At 42.9% G+C, this 20,990-nt stretch overlaps 1 protein-coding gene across 8 annotated transcripts in view; it reads left to right on the plus strand.

Moving 5' to 3' along the window:
- The window catches only part of cadpsb (Ca2+-dependent activator protein for secretion b), a 70,921-nt gene that overhangs the window by 41,881 nt on the left and 8,050 nt on the right, over nucleotides 1-20,990 (plus strand). Inside the window, exons 12-27 of one of the 8 annotated variants that reach the window (XM_086116905.1) lie at nucleotides 2,640-2,776; nucleotides 2,847-3,034; nucleotides 4,090-4,245; nucleotides 4,747-4,848; nucleotides 4,932-4,995; nucleotides 6,137-6,260; nucleotides 10,503-10,535; nucleotides 12,622-12,728; nucleotides 14,306-14,335; nucleotides 16,471-16,627; nucleotides 16,763-16,904; nucleotides 17,581-17,742; nucleotides 19,607-19,762; nucleotides 20,044-20,212; nucleotides 20,687-20,761; nucleotides 20,837-20,920. In XM_086116905.1, coding sequence (XP_085973031.1) covers nucleotides 2,640-2,776; nucleotides 2,847-3,034; nucleotides 4,090-4,245; nucleotides 4,747-4,848; nucleotides 4,932-4,995; nucleotides 6,137-6,260; nucleotides 10,503-10,535; nucleotides 12,622-12,728; nucleotides 14,306-14,335; nucleotides 16,471-16,627; nucleotides 16,763-16,904; nucleotides 17,581-17,742; nucleotides 19,607-19,762; nucleotides 20,044-20,212; nucleotides 20,687-20,761; nucleotides 20,837-20,920 — 1,886 coding nt within the window. The remainder of the gene's footprint in view (nucleotides 1-2,639; nucleotides 2,777-2,846; nucleotides 3,035-4,089; nucleotides 4,246-4,746; nucleotides 4,849-4,931; nucleotides 4,996-6,136; nucleotides 6,261-10,502; nucleotides 10,536-12,621; nucleotides 12,729-14,305; nucleotides 14,336-16,470; nucleotides 16,628-16,762; nucleotides 16,905-17,580; nucleotides 17,743-19,606; nucleotides 19,763-20,043; nucleotides 20,213-20,686; nucleotides 20,762-20,836; nucleotides 20,921-20,990) is intronic. The other 7 variants (XM_086116898.1, XM_086116902.1, XM_086116899.1 and 4 more) reach the window with 7 other exon arrangements.

A 20,990-nucleotide genomic window follows, 5' to 3' on the forward strand; every position in this document is an offset into this window, starting at 1 on the left:
CTCCCGCAGGAGACGGGCCTATAGACGTTAAGGCAATTCCAGTGGTCCACCTCCAGAAAGCCGAGATCCCAAATAGCATTTGGTTTGCCTGAATAGGAGGACACTTCTATCGTGTGTCTGTTAGTTTCTGTCAAAACAAGAGGTTCCATTCAGCCCACCCCCCACCCCAACCCCACCCCACCCCACTCCCCATCTCCCAGAGAATGGTAGAGTTCTGCCTATGTTGGCTTCATGCTATTTACCCATTCTTGCACCGAAATGCTACCCTTGTTAGACTTCTTTGGTCGTGACATGCCTGTTAGTCTGCTCGGTAGATGACCATGAACACAGCGCACCACATTCAAGTATTGTCAACTTGCAAATGCGTAGAGAGAGAAAAAGAGAATTCCAAAAAGAGAGGAAACGCAATTCAAAATCGCAAACCTGAACGCGGGACTGCATGACGTTTCAAATTTCTCACGGCTCCTTCTCCAAGCATGTGCTCGTTTTATTGCGAACATACTCTCTTATACTGTTGCCGTTACTCTTTGCGAGCTGGAATTGTGCCGCGGTGTCGAGCGAGCCCATCGCACTTACTCGTGATGTCCTCGCTTACTCGAAACAAAGGACAGAAAGGCCAGGTGCCTTCTGCTCACACTTGGGAATGTTGTCGCACTCGCCCAACATGCTGCGATATGGCCTCTTGGTAACTGGGCCACGGGCAACTCTCTCCTTGTGGTCTTCCTTTCCCCCCACCCCCTCTCTTTTGTCTTATTGTCCACTTCCTGGTTGTCTTTTCAATCCTAACTTCTGTCAGTGTCCTCCATCTTCACTTTGTGTCGTCACACTCCATTCGTCCTCTCCTTTCCACATGAGTTCACTTGTCCTAACGCTCTTAACGTCCTCGTGCACATTTTGGCTTGCCGCCTTGCAGGTTTTTCTCAGATTAGAGGCTAACCGTAACCTTCTGTAGTCTCCCTGGTTAGAGAGTGCCTCAGAATGCAGATTGCCCATATTGCACCCTGTCCCCCATCAGCCTTTCCCACCCGGAGGTTGACAGATGTCACCTGCGCTCTCTCTCCAGGCCTGGCCCAGCCCCCCCAAATCAGGCCAACGCATTCAACCCCACGCCCCTCCCGAGCCATCATCACCTTGTCTGTGTGTCACGGACCTGACACCTGTCACTCACACAGAGGACACGACCACATCACCTATTTGAGCTCACAACCACTTCATTCAGTGCACTTGCACAATTTCATGAGATCAGATCCAAGAACCGTATACGTAATGCCGACAAAATTGGAAAAAAAATCTTTCTTGGCCCATGCCCACATGATTTTGTGGGGTTTTCCGATGCATAATTTGGTTGCTTCCTCAATCCATTGATCAGTTAGCAGGGGTGACTCCAAATTTTTTTTAGGTTGCGCTTATGAATCTCAGCCGATCCCGCTGATGTGGCGATTGCATATTTTTGTCCCCCTGAGGGGCTCAACATGCACATGAGGTTCATTGATGACCAGTAGAAGGTGCGCTCCGTCTCTCACTCAAAGTCAGCCGGGATAGGCTGCGACGCACCCGCAATCCTCAAGACTGACTGGAGATGAAAGTATCCTGAGAAATTAAGGATAACCAAAAACGCCCCCCCCCCCCCCCCCCCCCCGCCACAATGCTCACAAATGAGAAATGACAACAATACGTACCATAATATAATGGCTTCGCTCTCGGCCCATGCGCACAAGATTCTGTGGAAATTGCTCACACATTGTTTTCTTTGTTTTTCCACCCACTTTTTAATTGCCGACTTCAACCCTTCCAAGAAATTCACAATAAACAGAATGACTTTTTCATTGTTTTCATTCGAGAGTGGACTGCTCCTTGGATGATGCAGTGACTCGAACGGAGAAAATTGAAAATAAAGTTCTCGATCCACTGCTCAGACATTGCAAAAGTAATATTGCTGATGAGTATTTCTGTAGAATACCTTTTTAAAATTGTTTTTAATACAGCTTTTGTATCTCAACACATGATATTGTGCAAGTACACCGAATGTTGTGTTGTGACCTTTCGCAGATCTTTGAGCACAAGGAATGTGACAGGATTTCAATGAAAGGTTTAATACTCGATCATCCGCCACGTTCTTTCACTTTTCCTCAAACAATCTCCTCATTGACTTTGACACTGAAGAGATTGATAGCAAAACTACAACCATGCCGCTTTCTCTGCGGCATCCAGATTTGATCAAGCAAAGTCTATAGCGCTTGTAGCACACAACTGGGTGACAAACAATGATTAGGAATGGCAGAATCTATTGACGACATTGACAGAAATATTTTTTTAAGGACGCCTCGCAAACCACCAGGGACTGTGACACTGCAAAGACACATGCATGCACACACAATGGAAGCGCCTGTCGCTCTTAGCGTAGCTTGAGCTCCCCCACCGATAACGTCAGATCTCTTTACGCTGTCTGACACAATGCAAGTTGACAATGTAAGCTGTTAATGTTTTATAATTTGCCCTTAGAAGAACCACCCACCCCTTCACCAGCAAGAACAATTCAGATATTCCCTGATGTTTCTGTGTTATGACTAAGACTTAGCGCTTCACTGACATCCTCTCCTCTCAACCGTGTGCTTCTTCCTGTGCTGTTGGCTGGATAGATGCTGACAGAGCTCAGAAACATGGCATGGATGAGTTTATCTCGGCTAACCCCTGTAGCTTTGACCACGCCTCGCTTTTTGAGATGGTGCAGCGGCTCACCTTGGACCACAGGCTCAACGACACCTTCTGCTGCCTGGTGAGCACCTCGCCGAATTGATTTCCGGGGGTTGTGGCGCGAGTTACTGACCGCCGTTTGTGCCGTGCAGGGATGGTTCAGCCCGGGCCAGGTGTTTGTCTTGGACGAATACTGTGCCAGGAACGGCGTCCGAGGTTGCCACAGGCATTTGTGTTACCTGCGCGACCTGCTGGAGCGGGCGGAGAGTGGCACCATTATTGACCCCACTCTTCTGCACTACAGCTTTGCGTTTTGTGCCTCCCACGTGCACGGGAACAGGTGTGCACAAACCACTTTTTTTTATGTTCCATTGCTTTACAGGCACACAGTTTGATTTAAAAAAAACAAACAAAAAAAATACATTAGTTGTTCACCAGTTGTACCACAGGAATGGGGAAAACATTCACTGCATCAGTTATTTTATGTCTTTATACATCTCTTATTTTTTATGTGTTGTTTGATTTTAATGTCCTTCTATTTTGATTCATGCCTTGGCGATATACAGGACTGTTATGTGTTTTTTGTCGGTTATTTTAACACATTTGTGGTGTGAAAAACTTCCTTTTTGTAGGATATAAGTCAAGCATCTCTCCATAAAGCCCTTTTCACACTGCACTTAGCATGCCGCAGCATACCATCAGCAAATCCATTCATTTTGTATATGTTAAGAGGCGGCGTGTTGCAACAGGGGATGTCCAAGCTGCCACAATTTTAAAAATGCACTATTAGAGAGTGGCGATTCCATGACGGTGGCTCGGTGGACCAGTGGTCAGCTCGTCAGCCTCATAGTACAGAGGTGCAGGGTTCGATTCCGGCTCCGGCCTTCCTGTGTGGCTTTTGCATGTTCTAACCGTGCCTGTATGGGTTTTCTCTGGGAACTCCAGTTTCCTCCCACATTGCAAAAACATGCATGGCAGGACTTGAAATTGTCCCTAGGTATGAGTGTGAGCGCGGATGGTTGTTCGTCTGTGTGTGCCCTGCGATTGGCTGGCAACCGGTTCAGGATGCCTGATGACAGCTGGGATAGGCTCCAGCACGCCCCGCAACCCTTGTGAGGATAAAGCGGATCGGAAAATGGATGGATGGATTCCATGACGTCAGACAATCACCTCCAATTGGAGAGGGGCTGGCGGAGGGATTTAGTCCTAAAAATAGCCCACAGGAAACACATGACAGATCTCGAAATGCATTTGCTTTAAATTTGTGTTGTTAACCATTTGCATATCTCCACGTGTTTCCTTGTTTTTTCTTTGTGTTCTTTTCTTTCTGTCCTCTGTTGCCGTAGTTTCTTACTGTCCATATTATTCATCCTCCCATGCGTCCATTAAAGTCAGAGAGGGCCGCAGTTACTGGGGGCCGCTGGGCTACGAGGCCCTAATGAGCCCAAAGAGCTCCCAAAGGCCAAATCCTGACACTGGCTCTAAACGAGCACACCACATATTCAAGTTTAGAAAGAGAAAGGATTCCAAAGTCTCTCAAGAGTCCAACAGGTGAGACATTGTCATCAGAGTTGCGTGGAGTCATACTCCAGTAAGAGTATTGTACAAATGTAAAACTAAAAAGTAGCCCTCCAAGTAAGTACGTGTGTAAGATTTATTATTCTGTGGGGAAAAAATAATTCAAGTACTGAACTAGTGAGTAACATCTTTTATTTATTCTTTAAATGAGAGCATGATGGTCAAATCGACAAAAAAAAAAAAAAGAATGTGCCATGTCAGACATTGCCCGACATTATCAGCGAAGTTTATTTTAAAAATAAAATGATCCCAATAGATCCAAGATCCGACTGTAGCAAAAGTACTCAAATAAAAATAAAAAGTATGTTGCTTTAAAACTATCCTGACAAATACAATTTATCCAAGAAATTCCTTAATTGCAACTAAGTAAGTGTCATATTATACTTCTCTGATTATCACGTTTGAAATGTTCGCTGAAGTGAAGTCACAGTTTGGTCTTTTGCCCCTTCAAATGTGTTTGTGTGGTCCTCACAGGCCAGACGGGCTGAGCACCGTCAAAGTGGACGAGAAGGAGCGATTTGAAGACATCAAAGAGCGGTTGCGTGTCATCTTGGAAAACCAGATTGTAAATTTCAGGTGACCCGCACGCTCAAACACACGTTGCACTTTACTCCACTTACAAATCGATATGAACATCTTTTCTTATCCGCTCCGTGTAGATATTGTTTCCCCTTTGGCCGTCCGGAAGGTGCACTGAAGGCCACGTTATCTTTGCTGGAGAGGGTTTGTACACATTTGAAATACTCGTTTCAATTGATGTGGACTACTTAACAGCTACAACATTAGATGCACTTGCACAATCTGAATTAGACACTCAACACAATGATGCCGGATTCATCTCATTAATTCTCACGCTGCCTCTTGTACCAGTCGTGGTACACGGACTCCCTCTAGTGGTAATGAAAAAAATCAAAGTACAGATCAGTTGTATTTAACTTTTAAATTCAATACATTTGCATTTAATCTTGAAGAACTGGAATTGATTATTTTTTTAAAGATTTTTTTTGTATTTCCCCCACGGCTAAAAACAGTGTTAATGTTCAAACTGCAAAATTTTAGGGAATACTATAAATAAATGCAACTAATATTACAAGACTGTTGATAATGTAAATCAGGGGTTTCCAAATGTTTTGCTTCGAGGGCCAAATACAGAAAAATCGAAGGGTGCAAGGGCCATTTTGTTATTTTCTAACTTTGTTAACCCTTCCATGCACCCTGTAACCTAATAATATGATAAGCTGTCCACTGTAGTAACTGCTGTCCCTGAAAGGGTTAAACACAACTAAAACAATCAAGCAATTTACTAATTATTCCAGTAATGTTTGTGTTTTTTTTTTTAACCCCTATTAAAGGTGATAAAGCAAACCGATCTTTTTTTGACAGACACAGCAAGTGGAGGAAAACATTTACCGGTACGCTTCTGACACTGAAATATCTTAACTCATAAGGCATTATAAAGAAAAATGTTACCATTTTAGTCGTAAATTATTTCTTTGCCCATCCAAAAAAGCTCACTAAGTCAAATTTATTAGTCGTGGTAATTGTCAGGTGCGTCACACCCATGGGGGGGCGTGGGTGTCGCACCTCCCCCTGCTTTTTCAACACCCGCACCCAATTATATATGCTGAGGGCCACTAGAAACTAGACGGTGGGCCGCAAATGGTACACCACTGATGTAAATGCTCGGTAGTCGACGCAAAAGAACGGAGTAGGTCGTTTGTGGCCCCTGAGCCAATACTTTACCCACTCCTGCATTATATGATGTAAGTGTACCTCAAAAAATGCCCTGAGTGTTGACGTGGATATTATGCCTACTGAACAGACATGAGCAGGTCACATACTTCTCTTTAATTTTGATGCTCAGGTGCTGATGAAGGACATTGTGACACCGGTCCCTCCAGAAGAAGTTAAAGGGGTCATCCGCAGATGTTTGGAGCAGGCTGCTAACCTCAACTACCAACGGATTAAAGACTATGCTAAAATTGAAGGTAACCAAAATAACTTCTCTTTGGTTAGAATATGACAATAAATGATGTATCCAGAATGGCATGTTTAATTGAAAGAATTGTTTTTGATCACACAGTGAATTCAAATGGCTTCGTACTTCTAGTTCGAATTTGCGCGATATTCATAGTTACCCAATTCAAACATATGTGGCTCAATTTTGGCATTAAAGGGGAGGTGATTTATTTTATTTTTTTACAGAAATATGTGTTATGCAGCCGCACTAATCTAAACACGGCATTCTGATTAATATTGCGCTTGTGGAATAAGCAGTAAAATTAACCTGTTTTTGTCCATCGTGGGTGCGCCCATTTTGCCAGTTGTTATCGACTGAAAATGACATCACAGTTGCTCAGGGCTTGTTTAATAAGCTGAAATTGCATGTGTGGAACTTGATGTCGGGATGCGGAATACGCACTTTTATCTAGATCTGCACCAAAAGCTTTTTTCTTTGTGCCAACAGTTTGTTTAATATGTTGTTCTTGTCCGGCCCAACCCGATGGGCTGGTTCATTTAATCCTCCGACTTTTGCAGATTTTTAAAATGTATTCACCCTCTCTCTCTCTCTCTCTCTCTCTCTCTCTCTCTCTCTCGAATATGACATTCTATCAAAAAAGAAAAAAAAGCGGTAGAGTTTGGTCTAGTTTGTATTTTGTTGTAAAGTAAAATAAATACGACAGGACAAATTATTGAAAAAGAGTCAAATGTTCTGCCTATAATTCTTATCTTTGAAAGAAAAGAAATTATTTTATTCCTGAGACACTTTTTTATTAAATGGACGATTGTATTTTATTCTGCCGATTATTGGAATCGGATTCTGTCTCATAAAATCCATGTCGGTCGGGCCCTAACTATTTCTGTACCGAGACAAAGTGCACTGAAAACGCAGCCTGCTTGTCAGCGGTTAACATGAGCAAGAAAAGACAACCAGAGACTTCACTTGTCTTGACGCCTTCTTTTGTCCGAGATGATGTGTCTCTCGCTCGCCGTCTCTCAGTGCAATAACTCTCTCCTTTGTTTCAGGGCCCACTTTAGCTCTGTGCTGTTCTGTAGCTCAACTTGCCCTTTGTGTAGAGGTGTGTGTGAGTAAAAATGCATTCAACTCCCACAAAAAAAAAAAAAAAAAAGCCCTGAAATCTGTCCAAGCTGATCTGTCGTTGTGGCGACTCCTCGACAATGTGGACTTGGTGGTGGTCCTCTCTGAGTCACCGCTCCCAAAGGACTCTCCCACTGCTGTAGCCTCTACTAACAGCACCCCCTCTCCCACCCCCAAACTCCCTTCAAGCTCCCCTTAACACCCCCGCTCCCTCAAAACACCAGCAGCTCTCCTGTCACCTCTGTCTCCCGCTGTCCTCCCTGTCGACTCTGCTTACTTCTCCTCTCCCACGCGGTTGCTTTACGCTCTATCGGGGTGACGTTTAGTAAAGTGGCTTCCCAAGCAACGGGGATACTGGGATTGATGGGCGACAAGCCAGCATCCGCCACCTTGCATGTGCTTTGAGACGTCATCTTGATCCACTCGCGGGTACTTTGCTTGGCATAGAACAGCAATGACACTGGCGTAAGTGTGTGGCAGCGGGCGTTGGGTGCTTGTGGTTGAAGAAATAAGCAACCAAGTGGCAAGACCAGCAAACAAGTGGTGATGCGATTCATGATTGGCATGTACAGTGATTGAAAATACAGGCAGTGACACGACAGTAAAACTTGTGAGGGGTTTCTCTCCCCGTATGCCAATAAGTGCTATCGAAAATAAATGGATGAATCTGACGTCCAAGGTTTCACTCGGGCACTGGGGAAAGAGAATTAGACAAAGATAAGGGCAGTAATTTTGTTACATCCCTTAAGTAGATTTTTTTTTTTATTCCAGGTCTGTACTTTAATTTAGATGTATTTTACAATGTAAGTCAAGTAATGGGAACCCGGGATAGCATAAAAGCTGAGCCAGCTATCAGCAGTTGAACCAAATAAATCAAATGCACTACTCTATATCGATGTTTTAGTCTTGCAGTTGGCTAATCGCTAATAAGATAAGACGAGAAAACCTTTATTAGTTTCGCATGGAAACATTCCCAATTCACAGCAGCAAAGTTATGAAAGGAAGAAGTAGAAGAAGAAAGTGTAGGAGCTGCTGGAAATGCAGCCACTCTCGCGGCGCCATCTTGAAGTCAAAATAACACAACACAACACATAAGACACAGACAGTCGTGCAATCTTAATCACTTTTCCTGCGTAGACTTTGTTGTTTGAAGCAGTTATAGATCAGAGACGTCATGCTGAAAATGTGCACACGTCTGCTACAAGCTAAGTAAGCTAGCTAAGCTAAGCTCATCACGTCTTTTTCGCATCTTACACTCCAATGGACGAATTTACAGAGGACTTTTGACTCGCACGTCTGCTGTGTCGCTGGACTGTAACGCTATAAAGCGGCAAAATGTCCTGGCCACAAGGCGTGGCAATCTTCATACATTTGTGCGGGTCTGAGAATCTGAAAATAAGATCGTAGTAGATGAGAGTAGCGGTTAACCTCGCAAGCGATTCCAACCGCTGCTAATCTTCAGATATTCATACCAACAGTACCACAGGACTGGTGGCGAGGCACAAAGTAAAACTTGAGGCAGTACTATGCCACAGCGTGTTGAAACATTCGATCAGAAATGAGACCAGTAACACGTTTACTTGCAAATATTCTATTTTCAAATACAGTAAATGCACACGTGAAATAGAAACAAAGTGAGACCTTTTGGAGAGCCTGGCTACTTGGTCCTCCTATCTTACACCACACTATACTCTAGAGCACAATATGAGACCAGCCAACTCGTCAGAAATAAAAACCTGCGCAGGGCTAATTTCAAAACTACTTTTTATTTAATCAGTTGTTATTTGGTCGTTTGTTGATCTGTTGAAATATGTCTTGATGGGAAAAAGAGCAGGACTTGAAAACAGTAATTCTGTTTCCACCAGTCCTTTTTATTTTTTCTTTCAACACAAGTGTTTGTGCTTCTACTAAAGTACATAGTGCGAGTAGTCTTGCCACCTCCGGCAACAGCCCAACAAAATAGGAGCCCCCAGTCGCCTGCTTGCCTTGCGCTGCCTGCCATCAGCCCTCACTACACCAGTGTGCACCGATGCTGCTTTATGCCTCGAAAAGAACTGCTCAGCGTGCTAAAAAGATATTAAGGAGACCGCCTTACTATCTTACTCTGCTCTGTCAACTGACCTCCGGCTGTCCTCGTGAGGCGCCTCTTTTTCTTCCCCCCTTTACAATTACCCCAAGAACATTTGACTCCCAGTCTCACCCAGACAGCCATCCTCCCATCAGCTTCCAGCGTTCCCTCGTCTGACTCCAGCCTCTTGCATGCCCCGAACCTTTTTTTTTTGTAGGGAAAAAGTGGGAAATGTTTGAGCACCCTGTCTTCTGCTTGGCGTCTCAAGTGATGGATTTAACCATCCGTGAGTACCTTCATCCAAAACCCTTCTCTCATCTCATACCCCGCTTGGCTTCCCCTATTTCTTTCCATGCTTATTATTTATTATTTTTTAAAATATCTGTGCCGTTATGTGTGAGACTGAGTGTCCAAAGAAGCAGTCGGGAGATCCGAGCAGCACCACAGAATCAGCCGGGGTCCGTTTTGTTATAATTAGAACCAGGTGCTTGGGGTGGATATGAATGAGCAGTCTGGTCTATGAGCTTCTTTTGGTTTCAATGCACATTCCTTTGACTTGAATGCATTTTTACATTTGCTGACATATCTCCTCCAGTCATGTGGTCTGATCATTTGTCAGTGATGTTCGGTGCCCAACAGGTAGGCTTGTGACAACTGGGATAGTCCTTATGGGAGGACATGATAGGCTGTTTTCAACGGAAGCGCTTTCAACGTTGGTTTGTCCTAATTTGACCTTTGGCCAGTCGATCAGTGTGTCCTGTCTGATGCTGCCAGATGTCTGTCCGTCTTCCTGAGCTTTTTGTCTGTTTTGTTAACAAGCATCTTACCACTTTTGTCATTCACAGGTCGCGTTCCATTACAGCGTGTCTGTTTTGATTATGTGTTTGTGACATGTCGGTTGCCTAGACCCTCTCTTGCTGGAGCCGAGCCCCCCCCCCTCCCCCCACACCCCATTACCAGATGAGGGCCAAGAGCATCTTTAAACATTCCCCATGTTCCCTTCAAAGGCGCTCCAATGCTAAACATCTCTTTATCTTCTCTTTCCCCCTTTTCGTGCTCAAGTTGAGAAAGGTCAGAAGGATCAGAAGGATCCAGGTGAACTCATGTTTAGTTTCTGGTTTAGACACACACACACATATGTACATACACATGTATAGACCTGTATCTGTAAATGTTTGATATGTAAAACACATAATCATCTTAACTTCACATATGGTACACATACAGTGGACCCCCACCGTTATCTACAGGGGATATGGACAGGCCAGTCAGCGAATAACAAAAATCCGCCTATAAATGAAATGCATTTGGAAAAAAAATGCAAATAAAATTAAATTTTCAATGAAAAATTGAGAGAAATAAGGAAGAAAAAAATATATATATACTTATTGGAAAAAAATTAATCTGGGAATATGCAAGACCGCAGGTGCCTAACCGCGAGTATGTGGGAGTCCACTGTAGAGCAGATACGGTGTACTCTGAAAAAACTTTGTTGAAGTTACTCAATTTTATGATGCCATGTGGTTACATGAATGAATAAAATCATCTGGATTCAATTGACTGTGATTTTCTTTTCCAGTAGGCCATACATCCACTTCAAAAAATGATCTGCATCCAGATGATTTTTTTTCTTCACCCCTCTAACCAAATAAAATTGAGTGAATTCAACACACTATTTTTCTTCCCTGTGCACATGCAAATACATGTACTTATACATATACAGCGTATACACACACAAACACTGAATACTGTACATGCCATACATTTAATTACACATACGCAGGATGCCACTCATGTCCTCAAACACATTCTTTATACGGTATACTGAATAATACACACAAAATATATGCATGCATGCCATGAGTGGTTCATTTATACTGTATGTAGCACATCTTCCATAAAGTATCTTATAAGAACTGAGAACATACTGTGCAATATGCATGTAGTGTAGTTAAGTAGCATCTTTTATTTCTTTTTTTTTTTAACAAAGGAACACTCAAACTCAATTCGCCATGAAATGACTTTAAATGCCATTTTACTACTACTAGTGCATTCCATACAATACTTCCGCTTAGAATAATGCAAACATAAAATAAAATAAAATAACAACAACTAGTATTAAGGCAGTGAAGTATTTTCCAAATCCTTAGTTTTTGTTGACAGTGTTATTTTCAGTGTAAGCACAACAAATATAATTTGTGTCATTTTACTAGATTCGATTTGTTAATTTTTGCATTTTAACCCTTTCATGCACCAGTAATGATAACCTGTAACCTGATAACATGATAAGCTGTCCACTGTAGTAACCGCTGTCCCCGAAAGGGTTCATGTCATGAAGACGATCTGAAATGTTTGAACTTGGTCTCGGATATACATTAGGTCTCGATGTACGTAGCTGTGCATACCCACTTGATCATCGTACTGTAAATAACAAGCAATTTCCCGCAACCAGATATTCTGATAGGGCCATTTACAAATACGACAGTAGTAGTCGTGTGTGTGCGTGTGTGTGCGTGTGTGTTTTCATTGGAGTTACATGTGACCATTCAAAATGATGTGCATCATTTCACTGTTGTCATGCCATCCACCTAGCAATGAATAAGCATCTGATTTGGAAGTGTTGGCAACATGTAAAAAACAACCAGGGTAGGTGAGCAAGTGCTTCCATGGAGAAGATAAAATAAATATTGATCTTTGGATAGACCGATTTCCATGATTCCTTATACAGTCTAGGTTGAGTGATACCAATACTGTTTTTTTTTCCTCTTCAATTTTCATGGCTAGTTATCAAAAGCAGCTCCAAATACAGATGCTACATCAATGCAGCCGTTCTGTGTGCATTTTGTGTGTGTGTGCGCGCGCGCCCGCGTGTGTGTGTGTGTGTGTGTGTGTGAAATTGCACTTCCACCTGCGTGTCGACTTAACATCTGCCTGACAGCCTGTCAACATCACATTTTGCTTTATGTCCTGCAGCCCTTTACGTGCACTGAAAGTGGGAAGGACCTGTCATTTGGAATAACTATCACAGCGCAAGCGCTTAGTTTATTATCCTAAAAAGGTCTTTTAAAAAAAAAATCATAGTCACAGAACAATCCCCCCCAACACCTTTTGACTTGAAATTCTGTTCCATACTTGACTAACCACCCTTCCCTCGCCCTAATCACTTTTTTTTTCTTCTCAGAGAATGTAGGCCGCTTAGTCACCCCTGCAAAAAAGCTGGAGGAAACCATTCGCTTGGCGGAGTTAGTCATTGAGGTCCTTCAACAGAACCAGGAGCACCACGCCGAGGTGGGTGATCAGCTGCTCCTTCTGCAAGCACACACGCTCTAATCTCTGCACTTGAGTGGGGGTCTTAGATGTAGCACTGGTCTGCTATAAATAAAACTGCTCGAATCGATGTGTTGCTAAACAAAAACAAAACAAAACAAAAAAGTCATTCTCTGAGATGAATTTAAGATAAGAAAGAGCAGAAGGACTGCGGCAGGATCTCAGCCAGGAGGGAGTGTAAAGTCCGCCCGGTGGACCATTTGCAACCAATTGCACGTTTTTGTTGGCCTCCCACACAGAGTTACGGTTGCTATGAATTTTTCATTATTCTTATTTTTTTTTCCCCATTTCGTTTTTTTTTTTTTTTCAAAAATGGTTTGTTTTAATATCGGTTTTATTAGTTTTAGTATCGGTTTTAGTTTTCTAAAAAATCTTTATGGTGTATTTTTCAAGTGCAAGATGATAACAAAAGGTCACAAAGTAAGACATAATAAAATAAACTGCAATTTCCAAATCAATGTTAGACGCTCCTTCTTCCATACGATGCAAGGTAATACCAAAATAAAATCAAACCCGAAAACTCGTGTGTGAAATTAACTGACCTAGATGAAAGTAAAGGACCTTTTGGACTATAATTGGTTAGTTTTAGTTAGTTACAATATGTGTGTGTGTGTGTGTGTGTGTGTGTGTATATATATATATATATATATATATATATATAGTTTTTTTTTTGTTCACTAAAATGTTTTTTTTAATTTAAGTGACAATTATTTTTAATTAACTATTGTAACCTTGTTCCCGCATAGTCTCAAAATTTGAATCAACACACATCAAGCGGTTATGAGAAAATGTTGAAATGGTGAAAGACTGTAAGATCGACTGTTTTTTAAATTAACAAAATAAAACTATAGTTAAATGTTGCAAGACTGAATTGTTTTATTGTTTTATTTAAAATTCTAGGGAACTAACTATAAAACAAGATAGTAAACTATTTTTCATTGAAATGAAAATGACAAGTTTTTTTTTTTTTACAGTTAAACAATGTTGATACCACACTAATATTAATAACTGTTTAATAACCAATACTTTTTTTTTTCTTTAAAGATAGATTGAGCAGCACCTCAAGGGAAAATTCCCCAAAAAATCCAAACAGGAGGCTGAGAGTTAAGGTGTTCCCTTCTGGTCCCACGGCAAGAAGTAAATAATAGATGTAATAAATATATTCCAATAATTCCACAGCAGTAGCCATACAGCTAATGCAAAAGGAAAGTTGCGTACCAAATGTATTTTTTAGAGTCCCTCTTTCCATTGTTCTGTATGTGGCAGCGGGTGGGGAAAAAAAAAAAGTTTGGACATCCCACATCTCAGCACAATAACGGCCATGAAATATAGCATTCGCAGAGGTCATTTATTTTGCGGGTGTTCAGAAGGAAGTTATTTGCATTTGGTGACGCTCCTGCAAGCTCTTAGTATTCCCAAAAAGAAGATTGCTTCGCCACCGACAGCTGCGATAGGAAAAAGCTTGATGATCCAGTGTGATCCTTTCCCATTATGCGGATCTAGCAGATTTATTGTATCTCTCTGAATATGCTTGACAGGCGGCAGTCACAAGCTCTGCAGATCAATCGGTACAGTATTTCGATTTTTTTCCCCCCCACCTTCCCTCTTCAGTCCCAATCACGCACAAACCCAACCCACCGCCCCTTCCCCACCGCCCCTTTTGTATGGCATGCGTGCCACTATGGCAAGAAGCAGCTTCTTTGTAGCTGAGGCTGCAGCGACGGGTGGGCTCGGTAACCAAGCGAATACGAGGAGCTTGCACCACATGACTGTGATCATAACGCATGTTCATCGGGCCATAAAGAGCTTTCCTTGCTCTCCCAACAGCATGCTGAACCGGTATGAACGAGTATGCTCCATGTGAACCTCCAACTTTGACCCACCATAGATGTGTTCCTTGTCCATCCGACGATTAATGTCCGCTCTTGTCCAAGCATTCCCACTAAGCTCCTCCTTCTCCATCACCCCCTCTGCTGTCTAAGTTGACCACACATACACACACACCAAAAACTCCCTCAAAAGTACAATCTTTTTTCATTTTCCTGTGTTCTCACTGTGATTGATGCCTGTCCGTGCAGGGAAAAGAGGTATGTAATAACACTGAATGCGTCATGTGCATGTCCCCTCTGGACTGATTGCATTGACGAAGCACTGTAGAGAGGCCGGCGCTGCCATAGAATTTGAGGGCCGCTACTCACTCTTGAACGAATGATACCAAAGGTTGGCTGGGGCTGGGGCTCTCTGCCCTACCACCTTTGAGTACCGGTATTCTCCATTTTCGGAAACTTGAGTCCCTTTTTCTCACTTCTCCTTAAAAGTGGTGGAGAAAAGCTGCGTTTGCGACTCGTTTCTCTTGCTAGCGCCTTTTTTTTTAGCCTTCGGCGCTGGGTAAGTGGGCAGGTAAGTATTATAGGACTGCCAATTGCAGTGGCTGAGCCACATTGGGATGCCCCGAAGCATTACAACCTATTTCAAGAGATCTTAGAAGCCTGAATGGAAGGTCCGCCTTTGCTCATCGGAAATGCTATGCACTATAGCAAAGGATGCGAGGATCACGACGTGCATGTCATGAGCGTCATACACTTGGGGTTTTGTCCGTGGCCGTTGTGAATGGGGGGGGGGGGGCAGCTCATCTTTTCTTAGCTTGGCAGAAAAGCATGCAGGGAAGCGGCACATCAGCATGAGTAAAAGCGTCAACTAGGCAAGACAAAAGTGGAGGAAGGCAGAATGCCTTCGAAATGCAGCACACGCACACCCACTGTGACGAAGCATGTTGTTTGACGAGCATGGAGCATCTCACTAACGCTCTCCTACTGAGAGGCGTTCCTACTGTTTTGTCCCATCACGACTAACTATATAACCGCTCAAAGGATGACGCAATGTTGCGGTGCACTTTAACACGACTGCGAATTACAATCATGATAATACGCCTTACCTCACACGTTGGCGTGTCAGTGTTCACCAATTTTTTTTTTTTGGTAACTAAGCTTTGGTTATTTGCTGAAAAGCTCACCTATTTGCTGTTTTTGTGCTCAGGCTATAGCACTGTCTGTCAATACATTGCATTAGTGGCTTCTTGTGGCATAACGTGGTGCCAAGGAACTACTCAGAGATGTTCCGGTTTGGCCGTATTTTGTTAGAAGCAGGTCTGACCTGATCACTGGAAATGCTTCATGCAAAGACTGTCTGCAACCTCCACTAAGAACCCTGGCTAAAGTTAGCTCCTAACCAAGATGTTTCTGGGTCCCTCTGTCCAAATGTATCACTCCAGCAAACTTCTTTGACACAAATTAAGCTTTGGCGCCATCTTGTGGACTCTTCAGCGTGTGTAGAAAAAATGCAAAACATGAATCGGTGAGTTTTGCAGTGAATTCCTGAGCATCGGCCCCACAGCAAAAAACTCAAACAGGTGAATTTGTGACGAGCAAAGTGATTTGGCGTGAGTTCACAGAATACCGAATGCAAAATGTCTTTAGGGATTCATACTCTGGTCATTTTAGAGCTTCTTTGGGGGCCTTTTTGAACTTGCAAATGCGTCAAAAATTGATAGCAAGAAAATGAAAGAATATCAATAAATATGTTAATAGAACAGGATCCGAGAAATCTTCTTCGCAAGCAGTTGTGCCTGATTGCCTCTCTCCTTTGCCTGCCCTCCTCGTGTCCCGTTTCACCTGCATCCCTTTTCCTCTGGCTCTCTCTGCAGGCGTTTGCATGGTGGACCGACCTCATGGTGGAGCACGCTGAAAACTTCCTGGCCCTCTACGCCATCGACATGGACGCCGCTCTGGAGATCCAGTCGCCTGAGAGCTGGGACAGTTTCCCTCTCTTCCAGCTTCTCAACGATTTCCTCCGAACAGACTGTAAGATTTTTTTTTTTGCATTGTGCCGAGAGAGACAGAGAGAGAGAGAGCGAGAGAGAGAGAGAGACTTCTTTTGGAAATACATGATCAATTTTCCTACTGAAGGCTTTCTTCCGCTTGTCCTCTTCTATGTAGATCATCTGTGCAACGGAAAATTCCACAAGCACCTTCAGGATCTGTACGCTCCTCTGGTGGTTAGATATGTGGATCTGATGGAGTCCTCCATCGCACAGTCAATTCACAAGGGCTTTGAGCGGGAGTCTTGGGAGCCTGTAAAGTAAGGAGCCTCTGTCTTTGTAGCTCATCTCTAGGATTACTTCACTTTAAAAAAAAATAAAAAATCGGAGGGAGATGGCGATTTAGGAGTGCATCTGTGAAGTTCACCCAGGCTTCCTTGGAACTGTATGAACAAGCCATGCGTGGGCTGAATATGCTTCTTTTTTTTTTTTTTTTAAATACATATATCAAAGAGGAAAACGTTATTAACTGTGAAAATAGTTTGTCACCTCTGACTAATGTATGTGTCTGAGCCATTTCTCTGCAGCACGTTGGAGCCAGGCTGATGCCTAATATTTCTTTTTGGGTTTTGTTTTGTGTACACTAACCTTCATAATTTGTGCTTTTTGACATGTTGCCAAAAAAACAAAAAAGGCCTCCAGTCCGTTGCTCTTGTTTATCATTTGTTATGGCTTTCACAGTTTCACTTCTGTGTTTTGATTTGATAAAAGTAAAAAAGTAAAGCAAAATTATGATTTTTTTTGCGATGGTAAGACATTTATTTGTTTGTTTGTTTTTTTTAATATGTGAGTCCAGCTGGAAGTCTGCTCATTTGTTTACATGTGTTGTTTTTAAATCTTTACGTTGAGCAATGAGTGTCACACGGCTTTCCGCTGCTCCCACACCACTGTTATGTTCTTTTTGTTCTTGTTTCTTTTTGTCTGTCTCCTCTGCAGGAGTTTAACAAGTAATCTGCCCAATGTGAATCTACCAAATGTCAACCTCCAAATTCCCAAAGTACCAAATCTGCCAGTTCCAGTAGCGGGACTATCAGTTAACCTTCCACAAATGCCTAGCTTTTCAACCCCGTCGTGGATGGCTGCTATATATGACTCTGAGTGTGTATTCAACTAGTTTACTCTAGCTTTCCTGAGCAAAACGGAGAATGCCTTGGTATGAAGATGCACACATTGAGGAATTCATTGGAAAATTTAAGATTTCCTTTTTAAGCAGCAGTAAGGACCTACAGGTAATCAATTTTTATGCTCCAGGGCTAGACATGATGGCGTAGAAATAATGATTTGAATCTTGATATAACGGTACCACCCAATTCTAGACCAAGTCTGAAAAGACGTTTAAAAACGTCTTTGGGAGTGAATGAGTTATAAATGTTGAGTGTTGCCATGCCAATAACAGTTATTAATATAATCAGATAAAAATTACAAAATTCATTTTTAAAAATGTTATAATTTTTAAGCCATTTGATTATTTTTTAAATTACAAAATAGCACATTTATGATCAGTGAAATCCTGAAAAGTCTTTTTTTAAATTAAAATAATTATAGTAAGTCACAAAGGTTGTCTTTCTTGCATTCTTAATAAAATGCAAACTTTATTTTGTTTGTCTGTGTGCCTTGCGATTGGCTGCAAACCGGTTGAAGGTGAACCAAACCTACTGCCCAAAGAGAGCTTCTAATTCAGTGGCAAAACCGGGTGTCGTTTTTTATGATCAGCAGGGTTGTTGGTATATGCTGCATTTAGCTATTCAAGTAATTTATAATCTCAATTAGTTTGTAAAGCTCGAAATCAGTAAAGTTAGTTTAGTCTCAAGGTAACTATGGCAAAACTGAGCCACCATGACGAGTGCTCCCGTCACCTGAGTGGTGTCCCGGCTGGTCCAACAGTTGGTCATTTTGGCTCACCATGGCTCCAGAATTGAGGCCACTCTCCTTTCTAGTGCTTTTGAAGCTCTTGTCAAATTACTCGATATTTCTGCTTTAATTGTCATATGACGTGATTACTTATCGTCCGACTCATGTCAAAAACAGTTCATGTTCATGCCAAGGATTCTCTGAGAATAGAAGAGGTCATTTGTCTCAACATGCATGCCGTTGAGCTTGCGATGTGATGACTCAGTTGCAGGGCCGGACTCCCCCCCCCCACCCCCACCCCGCCCCCGATAGAAGTCACGTGTATACTGTACATTTCTGCATGCAGTATATACACGCTGAATGCTTCCCCGAGGCTGCGTCTCGTGATTTACGATGCAGAAAACGAAACCAATGCGTTTGAAATCTTTTGCAAAATCAGACATCTCCATGTGGAGCTCACCCACGTTTGTTTTCGTGGTATTACGACCTTGACCGCCTCGCCGGGAGTCTGACTGGGTGCTGGGATGGCGGCCCGGATGGAGATGGCCGGGCAAGGCAGGGGTGGCGATGGGTCTAAAAAAAGGTTCGGCTTGCTATTTTTCACCGTCCATCCCGGCAGCACTTGCCCAACAGACTCCACTGGGGCTGGCTCAAGAAGGTCCGCATGGCATGTCTGGTACTTCTTCCGGAGGCTCCCAGCAGCTTGGGGACATGGATGCTGAGAGGGGACGTGACCATTTGGGAGAATCAGACCACAAAGCGCCATCTCAGATGTCCTCTCTCATGCCGCCATTCCCTTTGTGACTCGATGCCCTAACCGCAGTAATTTGAACCAGCATGTGGCCACCTCACACCCCTGATCAATAATCATACCGGAAAGGAGGATTATTGATTGACTTGTTACTGTAGAGTTCTCGCTCCTCCCCACCCGTACACTTGACTGTCCACACCACTTTTGACGTACCAGTCAATGTATGTCCAAAATAGTCAAATGACTTCTCAGGTGGTGAGGAGCAACACCCCTTAACACCTCCCTCTTTCCCTGACCTTTCACCCCTCCCACCACCCGCTGGCATGATCTTTGACATGTATGTGTTTGCTTCAATGGCAGCAACGGCTCCGGCACATCTGAGGACTTGTTCTGGAAGCTGGACGCCCTTCAGACCTTCATCCGGGACCTCCACTGGCCCGAGGAGGAGTTCGCTAAACATCTGGAGAGTCGCATCAAGCTTATGTCGAGCAACATGATCGAGAACTGCGTCAAGCGGTATGTGGCGTTGCTCGGACACCCAAGGGACCATGTCGAGAGTAGATGATGGATATAATCGGTGGTAGAGTTTGCAGTGGCTATGCTATGGTTAAAATTGATTTGTTGTTATTTTGTTTTGACTATTGCTTTTTAAATTCTGTTACTTTTGAATTATTCTTTTCTTAAAGCTAGTTTGTTAGTTTTTAGTTCAGTGGTTGTAAATCAAGCATTATATGAATGATAATAAAGGTCATTGATATCATGCAGTTTCATCAAGATCCCGTTTGCCTTCCAAACAGCACCAGGATGGCGTTTGAGTCCAAAGTGGCAAAGAGCAGCAAGTCGACAGATTTCCGCATTTCTCCGACATTATGCACCATGTTCAATGTGATGGTGGACGCGAAAGACCAGTCGGCCAAACTGTGCGCCATGGAGATGGGTCAGGAGGCAAACAAAGAAAAAAACAAAGTAAATCGGCGTTTTTACTGCAGCGGGGTACACATGTACTAATTTTTCGTATCTTAACAGCTTGTTTAAATGTAAGAGTCCCACACATGACAAGTGAAAAATCATCAAGTGTGTTCTTGCTGCTCTTTATAAAACGTGATGGACTGGAGATGATCAACACACAAGTAATGATCAAATCAAATGCCTGTCGTAGTACCATGACTGGCCTGGTGGAGGCAGCATGGTGCCGCAAGGCCTTCACATTGCTGGAAATGAGAAAAAAGAAGGAATAGAATGAGCTAAGCTCACCGTTATTTAAAGAAAATGCGGTGATTTCGTAACTAAATTGTTATTGCAAACATATCGTGTCATTTTTATTGAAGTGAATGACTTGTGAGACAAACTCAACGCAACTAGTTGAGATTTCATTTGCGTCTGGCAATGTCACAATGTTGTACAATACAAACTGATGACTTTGATGATTTCTCTTTGCAGAAACAGTTCCACTCGCAAATCGATGAACTGATTGAGGAAAGTGTGCGGGACATGATTCAGCTCTTGGTGGCAAAGGTGCGAGGTCACATGTTGCATTGATGACATACATTGCGCTGATCAAATCATGAATTTTTTTCGTCTTTTGCTTAGTTTGTCGCCATTTTGGAGGGTGTTTTGGCAAAGATATCCAGATACGATGAAGGCACACTGTTCTCCTCGTTCCTCTCGTTCACGGTGAGATGAAGCTTCCTTTTGGTATGCTGCAAATAATCATTTGTACCTAGAACAAGATTTGAAATTGGAC

This window comes from Hippocampus guttulatus, chromosome 8 (assembly GCF_054856545.1).
Source record: "Hippocampus guttulatus isolate MCC_2025c chromosome 8, RoL_Hgut_1.0, whole genome shotgun sequence".
Lineage (NCBI taxonomy): Eukaryota > Metazoa > Chordata > Actinopteri > Syngnathiformes > Syngnathidae > Hippocampus > Hippocampus guttulatus.